Consider the following 20,930-nt stretch of genomic DNA (forward strand, 5'->3'; position numbering starts at 1 on the left):
GACCCTGGCGCCGAGGCCACGCGCGGGCAGGGGTGCGGGTGGGGGTCGCCCCTCTCCCCGGCGCGGGGACTCCGGGCCTGCAGGGGGCACTGCGTCCCGGCGGGAGGCGCTGGCCGGCTCCGGGCCGGCAGGGGGCGCTGGGCTGGCGGCGGCGAGCGGGAGCCCGGCAGGTGGCGCTCTGGCTGCGCCCGGGCCGGGGGCGGGGGGCGGCGGGCGGCGGCGCTGCGGCCGGCTCGCGGGCCGGGGAGCGGCGGCGGCGGCGGCAGCGGCGGGAGCGGCGGCGGCGGGAGGGCGGCCCCGGCGGGCTGGAGCGCCGCTGGCCGAGCGCAGAGGCCGCGGCCCGCGGAGCCGCCATGCCGGCGCGGGTCTGAGGCGCGCGAGCCAGGGCCGAGGCAAGCGGCGGCCGCGCCGGCCTGTGGCCCCGCAGCGGCCCGGCCCGGGCCCGATGAGCGGCGGCCTCGGCCTCCGGCGCAGCCCGGAAATGTCCGGCAAGATCGAGAAAGCAGGTGAGCGCGGCGGCCGGCTGGGCCCCTGCCCGGCGGCCCGCGGGGTCGGGCGCGATGCGCGGCCTGCCGGGCGCGGGCGGCGAGCCGAAGCCCCCGGGCCTGCGCGGGCGGCGCGCGCCTCCCCGGAAGGCAGTCCGGGCGCGGCCGCCCTGCTGCGCGCTCTCCGGGGCGCACCGCGGGCTGCGGGCTCGGGCCGGGCGGGCGCGGGGCGGCGCGGCCGGGGCCCCTCCCTTTGAGCCTCCGGCCTCCCGGGAACTTGCAGACAACGGCTCGGACCCGCCGAGGGGGAGAAGCCCCGGCCGCGTGTCCAGGTGGCTTCCGCGCCCCGAGCCCGGCCGTGGGGTCGTCTTTTAGACGGTGAATAGAGCTGAGCCATAAAATGTGCCGTTCCTAATGAGCCCCGAGTTTAAATTTAACCAGAAGTATCCTCTTCGGTGGCATCAAAGGCACAGGCAGGATGTGTCTGGGCATCTGCTGGGCTCCGCCGAGTTTTTCTCTGGTTTCAAGCCAAGCCGTGCAAGCGGGATGAGAGGGGAGCCGCCGGCTGGGTTCGGGGACACGGTGAATCCTGATGTAAGCCCCGTCTCTTTGTGTGTTCCTAGAAATCTCGGAGAGCTCCCTTCCTATTACCTTGTTTTCACCTAGACTGGGAGAAGGTCTCCTAAGATTTAATTATGGCTGTGCACATGGGGCCAGGGCTTAATTAGCCAGCGACACTTTGCAGGGTGACTCCTTGGGTCCCAGGTGAGGGTGGCGGGCAGTCCAGAGCTCCTGTGTCGGGAACACGACTGGGTGTCATAATCTGGGTACTGGGTTAGCTTGGCAGCTGAGTTAGGGAAGGCAGGCTTTTAGGGGGCTGCAGCGGGGGTAGTTGGCATTGACTTTGGAAGTTGCTTACGTTTCCCAGGTTGAACCCGGATACTTTCCTGAGATGTCCCTCAGGAGTGGACTCAGAAGGCAGTGAAATTTGCACATTCTGGTTTGTGCACAGAAAGGAAAATTTGTAGCCTTTATTGAGGGTTTTCTCTGTATCTGGCTGTGTGCTGAGCTCCCTAAATGTATTGCTTAGTAAATCTTTGCCGATTCTCTGAATGTGGTTCCAGTTTCGAAGCTCAGGCTGCTCAGTGAGTTCCTGCAGCCCCTTTTCCTCCCCGCACCCCGGCCAGAGGGCAGGGGGCAGGGCCTTGAGGCCTGGGTTTCTTACAGGAAGCCTGGGTGCCCTCCTCGGGTACAGGCTCTTGGTTTCGGGTGCCGTTTCTTGGGTATTTTTCTCATGTGGGTGTTCTTTAGCCCCAGAGCTGTGCCTAGTAACCACAAGTTGCTTCCCTGCACACGGGCCTTTCCAGAAATATCTTTGGTTGATTTGTGCACATTTCTCAGCAGCTCCTTACATAGTGTCTGAGTGGTATTATTGGGATCCTTGGATAATTTACTTAAAAAATAACATTAATGGGGTTTTTTTTTATTATAAGGATATGTTCATTGTCGAAACTTGGAAATCATGGAAAAGTAAAAAGAGCTGAATGAAAAGCACCTGTCGTCCCCTGAGCTGCTTTCCGCAGCTCAGACCTCTGGAAGGAGATGACTTCATTTGCATTCACTGCTATGTGGAGAGAGGAATGCCTAAGGCCAGTCCATGTCAGCATAGGCCCTCTCGGGGCACCTCCCTCTGCTGGGGTGGCAGTAGGTGCAGAAACCAGAAGTGCCTACCTCCAGAGAAGCTTGTGTGCCCCTGGCTCCAGGCCACGTGGAGTGCACAGCTACTGGGTGACAGCAGTAGTCAGGACAGGTGGGCACAGGGGAGGGGCCTGGTCAGCTGAGGGAATGGGGGAGGCTCTGGAGGGGACAGTGTTTGCGCCAGACTCTGAAGAGAGGGTGAAGGTACCCCAGGTGGAAGAGGATATGCGGTGAGAGGGCAGAGTGGAGGAGGCTGACCAGGACCTTCTGTAGAAAGGTCAGGAAGAAAATGCATTTGGTGAGAGGCAGCTAAGCGCGGAAGTTCTGAGGTTGGCAAGACCGGGCACCTCAGGGGAGCCAGCAAGAGGTCCATCCTTCCAGCACAACGGCTCTTGCTGTAATTCACACACAAGTGTCAAGGAAGACTGGAACACTCTCGGAGTGGAGGGTGGCTTCTACTGGTCATTATAGCTGGACTTTGCTTCACATCTCAACAAGATTTCCTGTTAGTTTTCTGCTGGGGTTTTCTAAAGGGACCAACCATAAGCTGCCAGCAGTGTTTCACTTAAAGGAAAGGTCTTCAGGTGAAGCAGGGACTCCTGTTAGCAAGTGAACAGTCCGGTAAATCACAGAGCCTGGCACCCAGTGCATAAGCATTGCCAGCTTCTCCGGGAGATCTTCTGAGTCTGTCATGCTACCCTTCAATACCTTTATTGATTCATTCAGCAGGGCCCACACTGGGTGGGGTTATACATGCTGTCCTCCTCTGAGGACCTCCCATTTTCATAGGGACGTAGAAGGGCAAGTCTCAGGTGCTGCTGCTCCAGGCTCCGTGGGGCATCCAGACAGTCTGGGTTCCAGAGGGTGGCAGAGGGCCAGCGTACTGGCTGGCTGGCCTGTCTAGTTAGGCTTGGTGGAGGGGAGACTGAATTTGAGGGCCAGGAAGAAGGAAGTGGTGTAGGGGGGTTGGTTTCTGGACTCCTTGGTGTCTTGTAGGGGTAATGAGGAGGCAGAGAGTGGAGTGGAGACAAATGGATCCCAGAGCTCCGCTGGGCAAGCTCGTGGGCAGGCCTGGCAAAAGGAGGCTCTTCCCTAGGAACCCGGAGGGACTTGTCCTGGAAGACCAGCACTGGCCTCTCAGAGGCCACTCCGGGGGACCAGTGGGCATGGTTTTGGCTGTGCACACCAGCAGGGTGGGTCACGCTTCCAGCAAACACATCAGGCAGGGAGAGCTGATGTCCTAATGCTCTGGGGCTTAAACACCTCTCTTGCCCGTGAACTGACGTAACAGACCGGTGGCTGCAGGCTGGATTCAGTCGGTAGATGTGTTGCGTTTGGTCCACACGTGTTCTTGAAGAAAAAAGAAAGCACTGATGGCCAGTGTTTAAAAATCAGGGAATCACCCAGAAATCTCAGGTGACTGGTTATCTGGAAAAAATGAGATGCTCTGGTAACTCTGAGGCCTGTTTCTTACAAGGTAGCTGTGGTGGGGGCTCACTTCTCCACCTCCAGCCACATCACTGAGGCCTGTTTCCCACTGAAGCTGTTGATATTTGGGGTTGCGTCCCCTTCCCGGGAGAAACCCCTCTCTCGTTGGCTTTTCATCTGAGCTTTGAAGTCTTTGCCCCAGTCCTTCATTGATGTTTCCTCATTTTCTTCGTATAGTGCCGAATGAGGCTTGCCCTGCCAGGCGCTCTGCGAGGCTCTGGAGAGCCAGCGGTGAACTTGGCAGACATCACACCACAGCAGTGTGGAGCTCACAAGTGTGGGGGGTGCAGGGGAGGTTCAAGGGCATCACATAAGACTTAGGGGGGAGGGAGCCAGGAACCTCAAGGAATTGAGGCTCGGGGGTGGGTGGGTGGGTGGCGAGTTAGCAGGGACAGCAGGGGAGAAGGGGGCATCGGTTTCACTCACTGTCCTGGTCAGGATCTCAGTGTCTTGCCCCTGATTCACTCAGCCCTTCATCAGCAGTTCAACCAGCACCTCAAGGGCCCTTGGGATGCAGCTGAGATCCCAGCCTCCAGGCCCTTCCCCTCTCGCTGGGACAAACAGACCTTAGGAAAATGTAAATTACACAGTTTGGGGTTTTTTATAAAGCCTTTCCCCCCTTCTCAGTGTTCCCAGCGAGCCACAGTCTGTTTAGGAGTCTCGTCATTCACAGAACCATCCGTCAGCCCTGTGGGCTCCCCGTAGCCGCGAGCTGAGTGCCCTGCCGGGGCTGGTGAAGTGGCGGCAGGCGCACCCTGAGTGCCTCCTGAGGACACAATAAATGTGGTGTCTCAGGCTCAAGTGCTGTATTTTTCAAATGGGTGAAGATACTGTTAATATAAATGAAAAAGAAAAGTTTGCACTGACTGCATCTGCAGTAACTTTCTGTCATTATCTTCTTAGAACAGATAAAAAGCACAAGTGGTGTCTCAGGAGGCCGCATGTTTCGGGCCCAGGAAAGAGTCCTTGTAGGTCAGCGGGCACTGTATTCTGATCAGTTTGTAAGGCCTTGAAAATTTCATACTTCCTTTTTTCCCACAATTAGCAATCTTTGTGGTCACAATGTACCCAGTCAGCACATAGGACGTTTTCATGGCGCTGGTTCCCACGTCACACAGCACTCGCCGAGTCCCTCCTCGCTGGCGAGCACTGTGACGCCTGGCAGTGGTGCAGAGCCCACGGGAGCTGGCCTCCCGAGGACCACAGTCCAGGGGTGACATCAAAATGGGCCTGAGCATTCCTGCCACTTCCTGTAGCCTTGGGAATGCACGGATAGGCAAGTCATTTCACTCCATCCCCACAGCTGCCCTGAGGCTACAGCAGTGCCGTTTACCCTCATTTTGCCGGAGGGCCGCTAGGGTCACAGCCCTAGTGTATTGCAGTGGGGGGCTGGCCCCAGTCTCCAGCTCCTGCCTGACTGCCTCTCTGCCTTTACAGGGCACTGCCCAGAGCCTCCCATGGTGCTGGAGTTGCGGTGGCTTTCTATCTTAATTCTTGTTCATGTTTGTTTCTTATCTGATCTTGCCAAAAAAAAAGAAAAATATCTCAGTTACATTATACCAGGCCCAATGCGATCTTTGGACTGCATGTGATACTAATAATACTAACAACATTAGCAATACTGTAAGGAGATAAGAAATAGCATAGACACAGGCTAAATATGTTCCCAAAAATCCAACCACAGCAACTCCAAATGTTTCCTGGTCTCCTGAGCAGCTGTTGGCAGAGGTGGTTTGAATGGGATTCCTAGCAGCCGGCAGACCTGATAGGAGGCCCCTAAAGATGACTCATGTATGAACTTGCCGAAACATCATTTCCCAAATTAGCTGGAGTTGGAGAATGCCCTGGGCGCAGGGCTGGTCCCGCCGCAGTCCAAGTGAATGTGTCCGTGTCGCCACAGTAAGATGCCGCCCCGGGAGTACACAGCCTGGGCGCCGGCTGTTGGGCAGGTGTGCCTCTGGTGCGTCATCCACCTCTCCCAAGGCTGTTTTAGGATTAAAAAATGAAAACTGCGGTTTGTGAATTATTAAGGGATCTGTCATCTTAGTTGCTGGTCATTTTTTTTAGGCCATTTTGCTAAAAATCTGAGGCCTGGCTTTGTGACCTTGGGCGATTCTTTCCCTTTTCTGGGTCTCATTTTGTCCATCAGGGCTGTGAAGGGGTGGGGACTCTAAAATTAGTGCTTCCCTGTTTTGTTTTAAAGCAGCAGGTCCCCTTTTTATGCATAAGTGGGCTGGTAGGTAGTGGGTGATGGGAGCCACTTTGGCCCCTGAGGCCCCTCCTGGGGTCTTCCACCCAATACAGCATGGAAACCCCCCTCCTGGATGCGGGCAGCCGCCTGTGGGAAACCAACTCCCTCGAGACTCCTCGCGCCTTCCCTTCCACTAGCAGGTAGTAAATTCCATGGAAGGCCCCAGAGAAACACTTCAGGTTAAAATGATGCTGTTTGGCTCATGCAGAAACCAAAGCCCCAGTTTCCTCTCTGCAAGTTGAAAGTGAACAAACAGTCCAAATAGACCACCAGCTCCCGGAGCGGTGTGCCTGCCTGGTCCACCGTGGGGCTACCCCACCGCACCTGGGACGTGCAAGGCGCCCCGTCACCGCTTACCAGGAGACCGATGAGCTTAGTTCATGTTACCAGACAGTGAACTTGGGTTTCTGATTCCAAGTCTTAAATTATATTTAAATGGAGCCTCTTCTGGGTTTTGAATTACCAGTTAGGATGTTTCTTGGTGAATTAGTAGGACCAATACTGTGATCAGGTTATGTAGTTGAGGGTCAGTGTTGACCGTACACAGTTATCAGTGTTCATTGTAGTGTTCGGAAAATTGATGGTGAGGCTGAGGGCAAAGTCCACACGCTGTCGAGAGAGCTGTAGAGCCGGACTGCGGGGCTCGGCCACACAGACTCTACTCTGCAGCTGCCAGGCAGCGAACGCTCCCAAGCTGTCGTCTGCAGAGGCCGCGGGGATCTGCGGGGTGCCCAGGAGCAGAGTTCTCCCGGCAGGGCTCCCTCGGATTCAGCAGTTGTGATTGTGCCTTTAGTTTACAAGCCAGGGCGTGTGCCAGTCCTGCCGAGCCTGCTGCCTGTGGCGAGGGCCATGACTGCAGTCCTGCCTCCGTTCTCCACTGGCCGCTGAATGCCGTTCAGACAAGCTCCCTGCACCACCGGTCCTCTGTCTGTGGGGTGGCTGCAGTACATGCTCTCTCTGAGCGGCTGGGAGAGGTAGCTTTGGGGTTCTTCTGGCTCCCCCTTCCTTCTTTGTCAAATGTCTTAGGCAGTCTGTCTTACCATTTCCCCCTTTGTGGGAGGCTTGCCCAGTGGGTTAGAACTCTGCTGTCAGATGGTCACAATTCTTCCGCTCCACATTTTTTCGTCTGTGGATTGGAAGACAGATGACAGTTCTCTGAACAGGTCCTGACCTGCAGTTGAGACGGTGTCTTCCTAAAATATCTTCACCATCTCTTAACAGTGTAAACCCTCCTTTCTCATTAGTTCCCTAACAGTGATCTTTTTCTTTGCTTTTCACCAGCTTGCTGGCACCTGGCACCCATCATTTTACTGCAAATTAAGTTTTGTGATCAGGAAACCTGCCCTGCTTTTAAAGCATAGATGACATGCCGCTGCCAAGCACAGGAGGGTGCGAGGTGTTCCTTGGGTGTGGGGACAAAAGGGTCGGATTCAGGCATTTACTTTCTAGGTTTTCAGAAATGTATGCCATTGCTGTGGCCATGACAGATGTGGCTCCTGGCTGTGCACTGTACTCTTGAAAATGGCATCCCAGCCCAGGTCTCCCCAAGCGGGAGCGGGAGGCTTGCAATCCATGGAAGAAGGAGGGATGCGCATGGGATGGGAAGGGGGGATGGTGGATCTGTGCCATGTGATGGGTCCAAATAGACACTTAGTTGACCAAAACAAGCAAACAGAAAAACAAAACGTCTCATTGGAACAGGGGCTTCCTGCTGGTTGGGGACAATTACATGTGCCTGCCTCCCTCCAGGGGGCCGGCTGTGAATCAGTAGATGGACGATTGTGTGTGTCTGTGTCGGCCTGGGCTCCTCTCAGCCTCTCCCTTCAGCAATAAGAGCAAGTAACAGCAGCGGCTAACTTCTGTTAAGCACTTACTGTGCACTGATACCAGGCTCTGCTCTCACACGTGTGGCAACAGGAGGTTCTCATTCTGCAGGGGGGGGGCGGGAAACTGAGGCACGGAGTTCTCCTCCTGTGCATGGGATCCCGAGATCCAGGATAGTTGGAATTCACCTGAGGCCACCTACTGAGTAGGGGCAAAGTCAGGACTAACGCCTCTGTGACTACTTCCCTTTTATCCACGGTGTCGTTGGCCACAAGGACGTTATTCTCTTGGCTCTTGTGCTGTGGGCAGAAATGAGCCTCCACGTTTCCAGGAACCCTCTACCGACACTCAGGGGGCCACTCAGTACTCCCGGAGGGGACACCTGAGAAGGCGGGTCCTCCTGGCCATCCCGCTTCAGCTCACAGTGGGCCAGGAAACCCTGGTTCTTGCTGGGTGACCTGGGCAAACTGCTTGATCTTTCTGAGTCTCTGGTGCCTCTGCTGGAATCTAACGGGGTGGACCGACCCACCTCAGAGCCCTTGTGAGTCTAGTCTGCAGTATAAAGAAGGGAGTTGCGTATATTGGGGGTTTTTTTTGGTTTTTAATACTGATGTTGCCTGGCACAAAGCTGTTCATCATCACAGTAGCATAGCTTTTTTACTTTCAAAACACTTTCTGTACCATGAGGGGTTTGCTGTTTAGGTTTCTGTTCTTGTTTGGTTCTTGTAAGGTACTGCATTTCGACAGCATTTTTCCCAGACGAGGAGGGTGAGCTTATAGTTGTTGCTGCCTAGGGGCCGGGTCCTGTGCCAGGAACTTTACCATCAGATATGTGTATGACCTGATTGGTTCTGTTCTTCCAGAGAGAGAAAAATGTCAGGTGTTGCACCCATTTGACAGTCGAGGAATGGGAGACAGCAAGACAGGAAGTGACTTGACCCGTTTCTGTGTTGGGTGAGAGGCGGAGCCAGTTGGGGAACATGGGTCTCACTCATCACTTCCCTTCCCCTGCTTGGGGTGTGTCCTCCTGGCCCCCTGAGAGTCCGGATGAGTCTGTTCTGCCGCAGGGCACAGGGAGGCTGGCTTGGAGGCACCCTGTTGTCCTTGGTTGGAGCCTGCTCTGGGATTCCCCTGGGGCTTTCTAACCACTCTGTACGGTTAGGGTGGCTTCACATCTGTCTACAGATTTATGAAGCAGCTTCTGGTTTCTCAATTACAGAGGTGGCTTAAATAGTGCATTTACTGAAAATATTGCGTGGGAATCTGCTTTGGGTGTGAACAGTGGGACGTGGCCCCTAATCAGAGTAGCTCCATCCACCCACCCATGCATCCATCCATTCATGCAACATTGGCCGAATGCCTGCCAAGTGCCAAGCAGCCTGCCTGGCCAGGGGGGAGGCTGCTAAGAAGATGAGCGGCATCTGTGCCCTGAGGTTGGCCATCTGGCCCCCACCTGTGCTGTGTGAAAGAGACTTTTGATGTGGGCTTTCATACTTTTCTTGACACTCATCCACGGTGGAGGCAGCATGAGCCTCAGCTGGAGGTCAGGAGACCTGCCTCATGGCCCCTGGGTCTGTGCCAAACCACTGGATCGGTGCCCCCAGGCCCCCTGTCTTCCAGATGAAAGGACAGGCTCAGGGCCGAGCAGTGAGTGAGCGCGTGGGCTTCGAGGTCTGTAGCTGTGAGTTTGGACCCAGCTGCCCGCGGAGCAGCTGCCAGGTCTTGGGCCGGTCACTCTGCCCGTCTGTGCCTCTGTTCCTCATCTGTTACATGGCAAACAGAACCGGGCCTACTTTAAGGTGTTGCGGGAGGATTGAATTCAGTGATGCACCGGGTAGCAGATCATGTCACATAAGTGCTCGGTGAGCATTCTCTTTTGTTCTAACCTAATGTCCCCTTCTGCTCTAAGATGACCTTTCTTTAAAAATGGTCGTATGCTGAGTGAAATTCAGGCCTCAGCACTCACAGAAGAATGGGGGTTCTCTGGCTATTGAAGTATTTCTTTTCAGGGTTGCTCCCTTTCTTTTTTTTGGGAAAGCTGAACTCCAAGGTATATCTTTTTATAACTAAGTAATAAGCCTCTAAAGGGATCATTTATAGGAACAGTAGACGGCATTCCATGTCAGCTACACATGTGGCCCCAGCATCTGCAGGTGGCCCGAGGGAAGTCCAGTTACATCCTTTCTGAAGTCTGTCTAGGTGGCATGGGCTGCCCTTGTACGCGGCAGCTCGTCCAGAACTGGAGCATGGCCGAGCGGTGGCGGGTATATTTTGCTTCATCCCGAGAGACACTACCTCAGCTCCACCTTGCTGGGGTGACTCTCAGGATTAATTAAATCATCCTTGTTCAGCATTGAAGGTGAAATGATCACAGCATGGAGCTTTTGTTTTGTGACAGTTAAAATAGCACAAGCCAGTCAAGGTCCTCGTGTACAAGTAATTTGCAAATTGTGTTGAATGCCACAGGCGGGGTGATGTCATAGCCTTTTTTTTACCCCTTGATTAATTCTCACAATTAAGATAAATTCAGAAGTCCTCATGTGTTGCTCTGAGTCCTCCCTAACCAAAGTCCTCTTGGGCTTTTCTGATATGTGAGAGTAAATGTGTATGGTCTCCTTCAAGCTTGGCAGTGCAGCTTGCTCAACACAGGGCTATTTGCAGAGACCAAAGCCCAGCCACTCCTTTCCCTTAATAATTTGTCCTGGAGCTGCCGAACCTCTCACTTAATTAGAATAACCACGCTAATTGGCGCTTCTGCCTCAGCTTGTCAAGAGCGCCTTACAAATATTAATTCTCTGAGCTCATCAGAAAACCAAAAGCACAGATCAAAAGCATGCTTTCCTGCATGATCTATCCTTGTTTTTTCTGTTCATGGGGAGCTGTCTCTATAAATCACCCCACATATGGGAGGCTGTAGAATGCAGTTTTGTAGTTGAGCATGATACGAATAGGGCCACAGCTCCATGTTACAGGCAACCCCAAGTTTCCCGGTCCCAGCTGGGCAGGTGAAATGCCCCTACTAGTGAGGAAATCATGTGGACTAAGATCATCATGGGGGTCAGGTGAGTCACTGCCACCGGAAATGCTTAGAACTACGGCATCTTTGGGTGACAGAGGACCAGCCCGAGTGTTTGGCACTGGCACCGGCCCACTGTGTCCTCTGGACAGGCTTCCTTTCCTGGGCCTTATACTGGAGCAGTCATTCTTCAGCTGTTTGAGATCACAAGCCTGGTAAGGATGTGCTGGAAGCTCTGTGGATCCTGTCCCCAGGGGGAAAGATTCATTTATGGCTGTGGGGCTTACCAACTCTAAATTCCTGCTCTATATGATAAATAATAATTTGTAAACATTTCAGCTCTTCGAAAGTGCAAATGGAATCTTGGGTATCTGAAATAGTCAGGACTTAGTTTTTCCACGTTCACTCAGACCTGGGTTCAAGTGACAGCCAATAATCATACATTCTGGGGGTTTTGTAAGGGCTCCCTGAGATGGTACTTGCTAGCTGCTTAAAGATAATGTCTGTGTGGATGGAAGAAGAAATGCTTTCCCATTCTGCAAGATTATTTTGTTTTTGTTTACATAGAGTAAAATTGAATCTTATGGGGTGTAAAGTTCTCTGAGTGTTAACTCATCTATAGATTGGCGTAACCACTGCAACAATCAAAATTGAGAACGATTCCATCGCCCCAGTGGGGGAGACCTTGCTGCCTCTTGGTAGTCAAGCCCTTCTCCCACCAGCTCCTGGCAGTCTTTGATCTGCTTCCGTCTCTATAGTGTTGCCTTTTCCAGAATATCATGTAGATACGGCTTTTTGAAACTGGCTTCTTTTACTCAGTGTATGGCCTTTGAGATTCATGAAGTCGTCATTTTTATCAGTAGTTTATTCCTTTTTATAGCTGAGTACTATTTCATCGTGTGGACATAATCAGTGTTTATCTGCATAGAATTTGACTTTGGTAAACTAGCCCTGTTTCCTGGAAATAAAGATGGCATTTGACTAACAAGAATCAAACAACTCAATCAAAATCCTGAGTGACATCCCCGGAGAAGCTGTACAAATGGCTAATAAACACATGAAAAGATGCTCAGCATCACTGATCATTAGGGAAGTGCAAATCAAAACCACAGTGAGATACCATTTCACACCGAATAGGATGGCTGCTTTCAAAAAAACAGAAAATAACAAGTGTTGGTGAGGATGTGTGGGAATTGGAACCCTGTACACTGCTGGTGGGGATATAGCCACTATGGAAAACAGTATGGCAGTTCCTCAAAAAATTAGAAATAGAATTATACTTCTGGGTATATACCCAAAAGAGGGACTCGAAGATATTTGTAAACCCAAGATAATAGCAGCATTATTCACAATAGCCAATAGGTGGAAGCAGCCCAAATATCTGTCGATGGGTGATGGAGAAACCAAATGTGGCGTGTGCGCACAGTGGGACGTCATCCAGCCTTAGAAAGGTCAGGGCTCCGACACCTGCTTCAGCACGGATAGACCCCGAGGGCCGTGCTTATGCTGAGTGAGGTACCCCAGTCACGGTAGGACACGGTAGTCATATCTGTATGATTGTGCTAGCATGAGACACCCAGAGCATCAGAACCACGGAAAGTAAGTAGAATGGTGGCTGCTTGGGAAGGGGAGGTGGGGAATTATCATTTAACATTTAATTGATGTTTATGTTCAGTTTGGCATGACCAATCGAGTTCTGTGGCTGGATGGCAGTGAGTAGCATGATGCGAATGTACTTATTACCATGTCTGTACACTTAAAAATACTGAAGGTGGCGAATTTTATGTCATGTGAATTTGCCACAATTGTGAAAAGTTAACTATAGCTAACAAATGTTTTTCAATATTTATTTACATAATCATTATTTAACCTTAACTATCTTAATACAATCAATTGTATTAAGACATTAAAAAAATTTATGGCATCATGACAGTTGTATTACTTAGGCAACAATGCTTGCAGTGAAGATGACCTCTGGGTTAATTGATTGCATCTGGGCTGGGAGGCCCGCTAGCAGAACATCTGCCGGGGGTGCACCTGGGGCCTCCTGGGGCACAGCAACCCTTGGGATCGGGAGTGTCCTTGGGGAAACCTGTGTGAACTTGAGACATCGGCTCCCATGGGGCAGGAAGCTTTTAAGCCAGGATGGGTCCCATACCCACCAAATGTGGCCCTTCTTACCTTGGACCTGCGCTTCTCAGCAGTGCGGGCCTCCTTCAGGGGCTCTCACAGAGGGGCCTGGCCAGTACTGCCTTCTGGCAGCCACTGGCCCCCTTCCTGTATCTATCAGAATGGATCGGTCCCAGGAGGGGCCAATGGAAGTCTGAGGGGCCTGAACATCTAGTTGAGCCTCAGAGGCTGCTGGGTATTGTAGACCGGCACAGAGTGAGCGCTCAGTCCACGTCAGCGATTAATGAAGACTCTCAAGCTCCTCGGTGGCTTCCATCTGACACTGCCTGGGTATCATCATTGCCACTTACTCTCTGTTGGCAACACAGATGGCATTTACTCTGGCACCGTTTGGCAGGATTCCAGGGTGTTGGCCACATTCATGAGAGGAGGCGGCGGGGAGAGAGGATGAACTGTGCAGAAGCAAGATCGAGGTTTTCTGTGAGAATTTCGAGGGCAGTCAGGCTCTGTTGGATGAGACGGGACTTCCATTTGGGAGCCGCCATATCAAGATCGCCACAGTAGGTCTGGTCCCGGGAGTGTCATCGACACGTCTTTGTGTGAATGTGGGGTGATAGGCAGTTACCGTGGGGCTTTTGATACTATAGCACAACACATGCAAGACTTAGTTTAATAACACTTCTCAGGAAACAGAGTAGAATACATTAGCAGGTTGGACTATAGAACAGTTCACCCTGATCTGAAAAGTTAAGCTGTGAAGAAGTATACATCTTTGAATCAGGGAAACACAATATGAAGCACTGATTCATTCTCTCCGCTGGTTTCCTAGCGCCTGCTCTCTGCAGCTGTGGCGATGGGTGGTAGGGACCGGGTGAAAGATAAGCCAGGGCTCCTGTTCTTTCTCATGGAGCTCACTGCAAGGGGTCCAGGCTCTCCCCTCCAAGCAAGACCCAGCCTTTGATTGAAGAGTCAGGCTCCGGAGCTTATAAATGTAGCTCTGTTCTAGCTTCTCAGTTAGATGTCTGGACACCATAGGAGAATTGCTTTGAGGACCGCTGTGCTCACGTAGACCGTGACAGATGGGGTGATGATCACACGTCCCAGCTTACACCTGCTCTCCTGGCATAATTATTAATAGCGCCGTCCCTGTCGCTCTCTAAGTGTCATGGTTTGAATGGTAAAACACTGGAGCAGGAATTGTTTACAGCTGCTGAGTTCCACACGTTTGTGTTGGAGGGGGTCTTGACTTGCCGCGAGAAAACTACTTCCGAAATAGGGTCTGTCCCAGCGCGGCCCCCAGCCCACGGGCTCGCAGGAGGGCCGGCTGGACCTGGTTTCGGTCCCGTTCTCCCTGTGGGCATCTGCCATTTTGTATATTCCTGTCACTCAACTCATGGAAGCATCAAAATGTGGGAAGATTTGGTCTCAAAAGCAGTAAATGTACATACAACACCAGAACATCTTTTCCTCGTGATAAAAATTAGATCGACTAGGTCTTAAATCCAGAGTTGTTGTAATGGATGGGAAGGATGTTAGTGCTTGCATCAAGTCCTGTAGAGAAAGTTGGGAAAATAATCACATAGGAACGCTGGTCTGGGTTAGATTGGACAGAGATTTTGTTGCCTCTGTGGCTATAGAAAGTGTGGGGATTGAATTTTTATAAGAAGTTTTAGTTTTATTCAAGTGATGTATTTGATGTTGAAAGGAAATAGCCGAGAGACAGGTAGGAAGCTTTGTGTTTATGACACATTGGTAACTTGCAACCTGTTATTTTAGCAGGTGTTGGTGACAGGATCATCGGGGGCCAGGTGGTCCCTGTCCTGAGGTCCTGCCAGGTATCCCAGATGCTGCCTGTCTCCTCCAGTGGGTCTCAGACTTTAGCACTTGGAAATCGCTGGTCTCCAAGGCCCCCATTTCCAGTTCAGTAGGTTTGGTGTTGGGCTGAGCTTGGGACTTTCTAACAAGTGCCCAGGTGGTGCTGGGCTGGGTGAGTGAGGGGCACTTTGGAATCCCTGCTTGAAGTGTGGACAGGAGTGGAAAGAGTCCTAGGAATCTGACCTAGAAAGTTGCCTTTTGAAGAGGAGGTGGAGGATGTAGGAACAGCGGCCGTGTAATGCCATCAGGAGCTGTGCTCGGTGTATTCAACCCTCAGCAGCACTGCAGGGAGGCGACTATGGCCTCATTTTACAGATGAGAAAAGTGAGGCCCAGGAAGGTTTACGTGGCCTGCGCAGTGGGCATGTGGCTGAGCTGTCTGGCACTGACACAAACCTTTGTCAGGTGGCTAAGTCGCGAAGACATCGCAGATTGAAGGTGTGATGACCCAGCACAGGTGAGTGGGGGCAGGAAGATGCTGACTCGCTGCTCCGGCCAGCGCGTCTGTCAGCAGCACTGGGGGGTCACCCGCGGGCCCGCCGAGAAACGGCGGGGACACTGCTGTTCCAAGGAAACTGGTGCATCGCATTCTAAGTGTATGCGTGCCTTGGAATATTAGTTAACTAGGTTCATGTATTAGTCACCATGATGAGCAAGACATTTTAACACTAAGCATCTAGAACCTGGAGACCCAACTCTAAAGTTTAAATTATATTTTAAGTCATGCAGTATTCAGTGTTAGTACTTTTAAAATGTGGTAGATGTTGCGGAGCTTACTCTGAATTGTAATGTGTAAGGGTCCTTCCTGCCCGCATGTGGACCCTCCACCCTAGCCTCCTCCTCTGGGTCCTCTTGCTCTTCCAAACTCAGTTTTCAAAGGTCCTGGGGGCTGAGTCTCTGATCTCTTCCTAGGCATGCCAGGCACGTGTCTAAATGCCAGCTAAATACTGGTCATTCCCAAATGCATATTTCCAAGCCCAGACTCGCCTGAACTGCAGACTGCCCACTCGGTGCATCCACTGGGGTGTCATGTAAGTGTTCAGACTCCGCGTTCCTGGCCAGAGCCCTGGTCCTCCGTCTTGCCCCCTGACTGGCTCCTGCCGGCATGCCGCGACAGTCAGGAATGCCGTTCTGACCAAGTCATTGAGGCTCAGCCGTCCTGGAGCCGTCCCCAACTCGTCTCACCACTGATGTCCACTCCTCAGTAAGTCCTGCGGGCCTGTCCGGATACATCCGCCTCCCCAGCTGGCACTCCCCCAGGCCACTGCCGTCTCTCCCGGGCCACCAGGGTCCTTCCCACTGGCTTCTTGGTTTCCACTCTTGCCTCACAGCCATCCAGTCGGTCTTCAACAGCCAGAGTGTAAACTGGGTCAAATATGGCCTGTTCACAGATGTCCAGTGGCTTCCTACCACCTTGCCAGGGAGAGCCAAAGTCCTTCCTGTGGCCTGTGGCACCCTGTGCCCTGGACCCTGACTCTTACTGTCCCCCGCTGCTGTGTCCCAGCCACGTGGCTTTGGAGCTTTCCCTTCAAGTGTTGGATGCTGCCATGCATGCTCCTGCCTTAGAGCCTTTGCACTGGCTGTTCCCTCCACCTGGACTGCTCATTCCCTGGGTGTGGTGTGCCTACTGAGATCGGTCAGGGACAGGGGTTCAAATGCTGCCTCTACCGTGGCTGGTTTTGTGACCCAGGAAACTTTTCTCATTGGTCAGATGGAGCCAGTGATAGGGTTGCTGTGAGTTCACACCAGGAAGCACCTAAGTGCTTGAGAAGTGTGAGCTGGTCCTTGAGCACACATCAGGGCTGGGCCGCACGTCCCCCAGCAAGGGCTCCTCCAGCCGCGGAGTCTGGGGGGCAGGGCAGTGCTCCCCTCACTTCTCACTTCCTGCCTCCTCACCACCCTTTAATGCCTGCCTTTTCTTTCTCTTCTGTTAAAACACAGTATTCATTCCCTGCCTTCTTCTGATCTCCTCCCTCATTATGCGGTTAGCTCCTTGTCCGCTGCTGTCCCACCAGGGTCCGGAAGGGAGCCTGGCGCAGAGGCGAAGCTCTGACACTTGTTGAGTGAGTGGATTAAGGCACGTGTTGGGTGCAGGCTCAGTCTCTCAGTGGAGAAGGTGTAGCTCAAGTGTGCCGCAGTGGCCCCCATGCCAGCAGCTCGGTGTGGATGCCCTGGCCAGCTGGGTGCTTGGTCACGGTGGAGGCGACGGATCCCAGAGGCCCAGTGGGCAGGTGGGAGGGGGGAGCCTCCCTCCAGCGAGGGCAGTAGCTCTCTGACACTGTCGTGGTCCACGCAAAGCAGGGACTGTTGCACCCCTTGACACTTGCCCACTGAGCGTCTGCTGGACGTTGACTGTCAGGTTTCATTTGCTTGGCTGAAGAGGAGGCAGGTGCAACACAGGGCCGGCCGGCAGGAGCAGGTTGTGCGTGGCATTGAGCTTTGGGCCAAAGTAAAGGCCTCTGCTTGGGGGATGTGGGAGATAAAGATGAGGTGATCTGGGGGCCAGACTCCAAAAGGCCTTGAAGGCCAGTCCAGGCACATGAGACCTTCTCCTCTGGGTGTTCCAGGAGGCATCACAAGTTCAAGAAGTGTTCTCCATCACACTGCAACTTTCCTCCGAGGTTTCCAAATAGCGTGAAATAACTGACAGAGAAGAAAATTAGTATCTCTGCTCACTTAAAAAATAGTTCCTGTCTCTCAATTCCAGGTGGAATTATAAAATAAGGAGTGTGGGCTTTCTGCCTTTTATGTCCTGCAGGCTAGGTTTAGTCCCTGGCCCTGTCCTGACTTTAAATTGAACAACAAATACACAGCTTTTTTCAAGAGGCCAGCTGCTGATTTAGCAGCGAGGGCTCTGCTTTGACTGCCCTTCCGCTAGTGAATCAGCATCGTTCACCAGGGTCCTCAGAAACCCAGAGGCTGTTCATGGGGGTGCCTTGGAATCAGAAATTCTAAATACCCCCGTATTTTGTTAGACCCCCAAGAAGGATGGACTGGTGGACTTCATAGTTCATTTTGCAGAGCGTCACTTCCAGGCCTGCCACAGAATGAAGCAGCCGTGCTTGGGTCGCAGGGAGGGTCAGCCCTTTGGTGTTACTGACACACCTGCCAGAAGCTGGGCAGCTGGCTCCTGTGGAGAAACCGGAGACTGGGAGTCGGTGAGCTGGGTTCTCTGGCTGTCTGTGAGACCTTGAGGAAACGGCTTTCCCTCTCTGGACCTCGGTTTCCTCATTTTGGAGTGAGAGGGTTAGTTCTGCGGTTCTTAACCTCTGGAAACTCTTTGAGACTTGGGTGAAAGCCATGGACTTCCCTTCCCAGAAAAATGAGCATACATGGTGTGACCAACACTTAGGAACCCCCTGAAGCCCATGATATGAAGCCTTGGACCTACAAGGCCCCGCCCCATCTGACCTCCACCAGCCTCTGCCCACTCACATACTTCTAGCTGCACAGGGCCTTTGCACTTGCTGCTCCTGCTCAGAATGCTCTTGGCCCTGACACCTGGTCAGCTCCTGCTCATCCTTTGAGTCTCACCCTTCTGCGACCTCCCAAGTTAGATGTGGTCGCCCTGCTGGACATGCTTCCCTTACCCTGGACTTTTCAGCCCTGGTCACAGTGGTGACTAAGTGCCTCTCCCTAAGCTCCATGTTGGTGTTTAGTGGGTAAATGTCTGAGGCCTCTCCGGCCGTGACATTCTGAGACTGGTCCATGAGTAGGTGCTTCCTATTACATTATGTGAGTTGTGCCTCTGCCTCAATGACATCCTCTGGGGCTGGGCAGGAACGTCACTTCAAAGCTGGGTCTGGAGGGCCCAGAAGACCCGGCTCCCAGATTTTCTGTCTCAGTGCCCTGCTGGGCGTGACCTCCAGGCTGCTTGGTGCCATTTGTTTATGCCCTGGACCAAGGTGGGACGCCCACTTGGAACATTCCCACAGTGCTTGGCGCTTCCTCATATTGTTGTATTTTCCTCTGAAGGGGAAGTGACCAATGTCTGACTTTCCTCCCAGCAGACGAATTCCATGCACAAAGCTTCGTGTCCACTACTGGGCCCCCACCTCTGTCTCCCTACCTCTGGGGGGTGGGGCTGAATGTGCACCTTGCGGCAGCCCCTTGCCTTCCCCTCCTGAGCCTTGGTTTCTGTCTTAGTCCCTTAAGAAGTGAGCAGCCCCCTGCAGGACCCCCTGGCTCAGGTTCTGAATCCGAGGCATCCTGTGTGGAGGGGTGGGCTCTCTGTAGTGCGTTCCAGAGCTTCCGCAGCCAGTGTCACCTCCCTGGTTTATGCCACTTCCCACGGTCAAAATATTGTTCCAATGGTACAAATACTTGTAAGTGAAGTTTTATTTTATCTGAACTCAGGGAATGAGCTGTTAACCAGAATGTAGCAGCAAATCTTACTGTGATAAGGAAAAAAAATAAAAGCCCTTATGTAGGTAAATAATTAATCTTTAATGTATCTAACACAGGACTTTATAAACAATAAAATAATAGGAACAGCAACAGTAGCTATTCTTTAAGAGTATCTACTGTATGCCAAGCACTTTTTAAACATATTTAACCTTTGAACTGCCCTATGACATAGGAGGCATAATAGTACACATTTTACAGAGGTGACAAATCAGGTCCAGGGAGGTAAGGTTTCTATCCTAAAGTTGCCCCGCCGGTGAGCAGCCACGCAGGGAGTCAGAGCGGGTCGCTGTCCTCCCGCGCCCACACCTTCCTGCTGTTCCCCTCGCCTGGTCGCGAGGGCATGGGTAACAGGTGTCCTAGCCGAGGCTGAAAATCCTGGACCTGGCTCCGGCTGTCTAAGTGTGAAGGCTTGATCCCCTCTTTGCCCATCTGTGAAATGGGGGAGGGGCTCGTTGGGTGAGTTTTGGGGGCTTGTGTAGTGATCCCTCAGAGAGTAACTTTGGCCCCACGTGGGCAAACACAGATGATGTAAAGCGCATAGTACAGCATTCACAGCATCCTCGAGGCATTCGTGCAAGATGTGGAAACATGTTGGCCATGCACTGATCAGCCTATTTCCGGTGGCACTTCATGTCCCACTGGTCTCGGCTGTTAGAGTCCCACATGGTCTGCCTGAGGTGTGGACTGAAGAGCAGAATCACTTGCCCATCTTGGACTGTGAGCATATTGGATTGGATTCGCCCTTGGGGATGACTTTAAAAGATACTTTTTCTGAGCTGGGAATAAGGAATTCTTAAGAATAGGGTATTCTGTTTATATCTGCTCCACCCCCAAATAGTTCACGTTTGAATCATTTGGGGAGGCCATGGTGCCCCAAGGAGCCGTTGACCCCAGGGTCCTCATTGCAAAGCTGTTCTCTCAGGGAAATCTCTGGCTCATTAGGAACGCCCATTAGTAAATTAGTTGCTTGGAGCTTGGGACGCGTTTTCTCATGGGAACCCTGTTAAGAAGGTGGCAGCCCCCAGCCAAGAAATGGCAGAGTGGATTCCCTGTCTGTTGCCTGGTGTCCTGCATGATATGTCCAGTGTCATGTGCATGGTTCCTGACTTCAGCAGCTTTGCAGACTAATAGGGGAAATAAGAAAGAAAGGTATGGATGGAACTCCAAGTCAGGGGGCTTCTGCCTGGGCTGAGGGGCTGGGAAGGTGAGTGAAACTGCTCTTGCAGGAAGGAGAGTTATTTATGGATTAGAAATTCTCTCTGGTTAACCCTTTCTAGGGGGCTTGGGGGCAGTCAGGGTGTGTATGTCACAGGGAGAATTCTCATGTGTTCATCCATTTGTTTATTCCTTTATCTCCCTGCCCATTTGTTCTTATGCACCTACTGTGTGTGTGAGTGTTCTGTTAATTCTGGACGGCATAGTGTGTAGACAGTTTGTAAATTGTTTGCTAAATGTTCATAAGTTAAATCTTAAATGCAAGGCAACGTTAAGATGCGGGTTCATAAGTAAAGCCTTTTGGTCTGTTGTGCTTTGCAGACGGATTGAACTTCATCTTACGGAAGAAATGAGGTGCGATGTCATATTGGCACTGCAGACTTGCCTAAGGAGGGCTGTTACAGCATTCAGTGGGAAACATCTCGTCAAAATTTATCCAAAGATTAGTGGATTTAAACTAGATGTTTTACCAGCTTTAGGGTTTCAGGGGAGCTCCTGGCACAGTGGGGCTTCCAGCCTTTGCACTTTCCAGTTTGTGGTCA

At 52.4% G+C, this 20,930-nt stretch overlaps 1 protein-coding gene across 8 annotated transcripts in view; it reads left to right on the plus strand.

Annotated features, from left to right (window-relative positions):
• The first annotated feature begins 307 nt into the window (after positions 1-307).
• The window catches only part of RAPGEF1 (Rap guanine nucleotide exchange factor 1), a 130,995-nt gene continuing 110,372 nt past the window's right edge, over positions 308-20,930 (plus strand). For 6 of the 8 annotated variants that reach the window (XM_037007866.2, XM_037007869.2, XM_037007878.2 and 3 more), the window contains exon 1: positions 308-506. In XM_037007866.2, coding sequence (XP_036863761.2) covers positions 446-506 — 61 coding nt within the window. In that variant the 5' untranslated portion in view covers positions 308-445. Of the gene's footprint in view, positions 507-938; positions 1,080-20,930 lie in introns of those variants that run through there. The other 2 variants (XM_073222539.1, XM_037007883.2) reach the window with 2 other exon arrangements.

The sequence above is a fragment of the Manis javanica genome, chromosome 2 (genome assembly GCF_040802235.1).
Source record: "Manis javanica isolate MJ-LG chromosome 2, MJ_LKY, whole genome shotgun sequence".
NCBI classification, from domain to species: domain Eukaryota; kingdom Metazoa; phylum Chordata; class Mammalia; order Pholidota; family Manidae; genus Manis; species Manis javanica.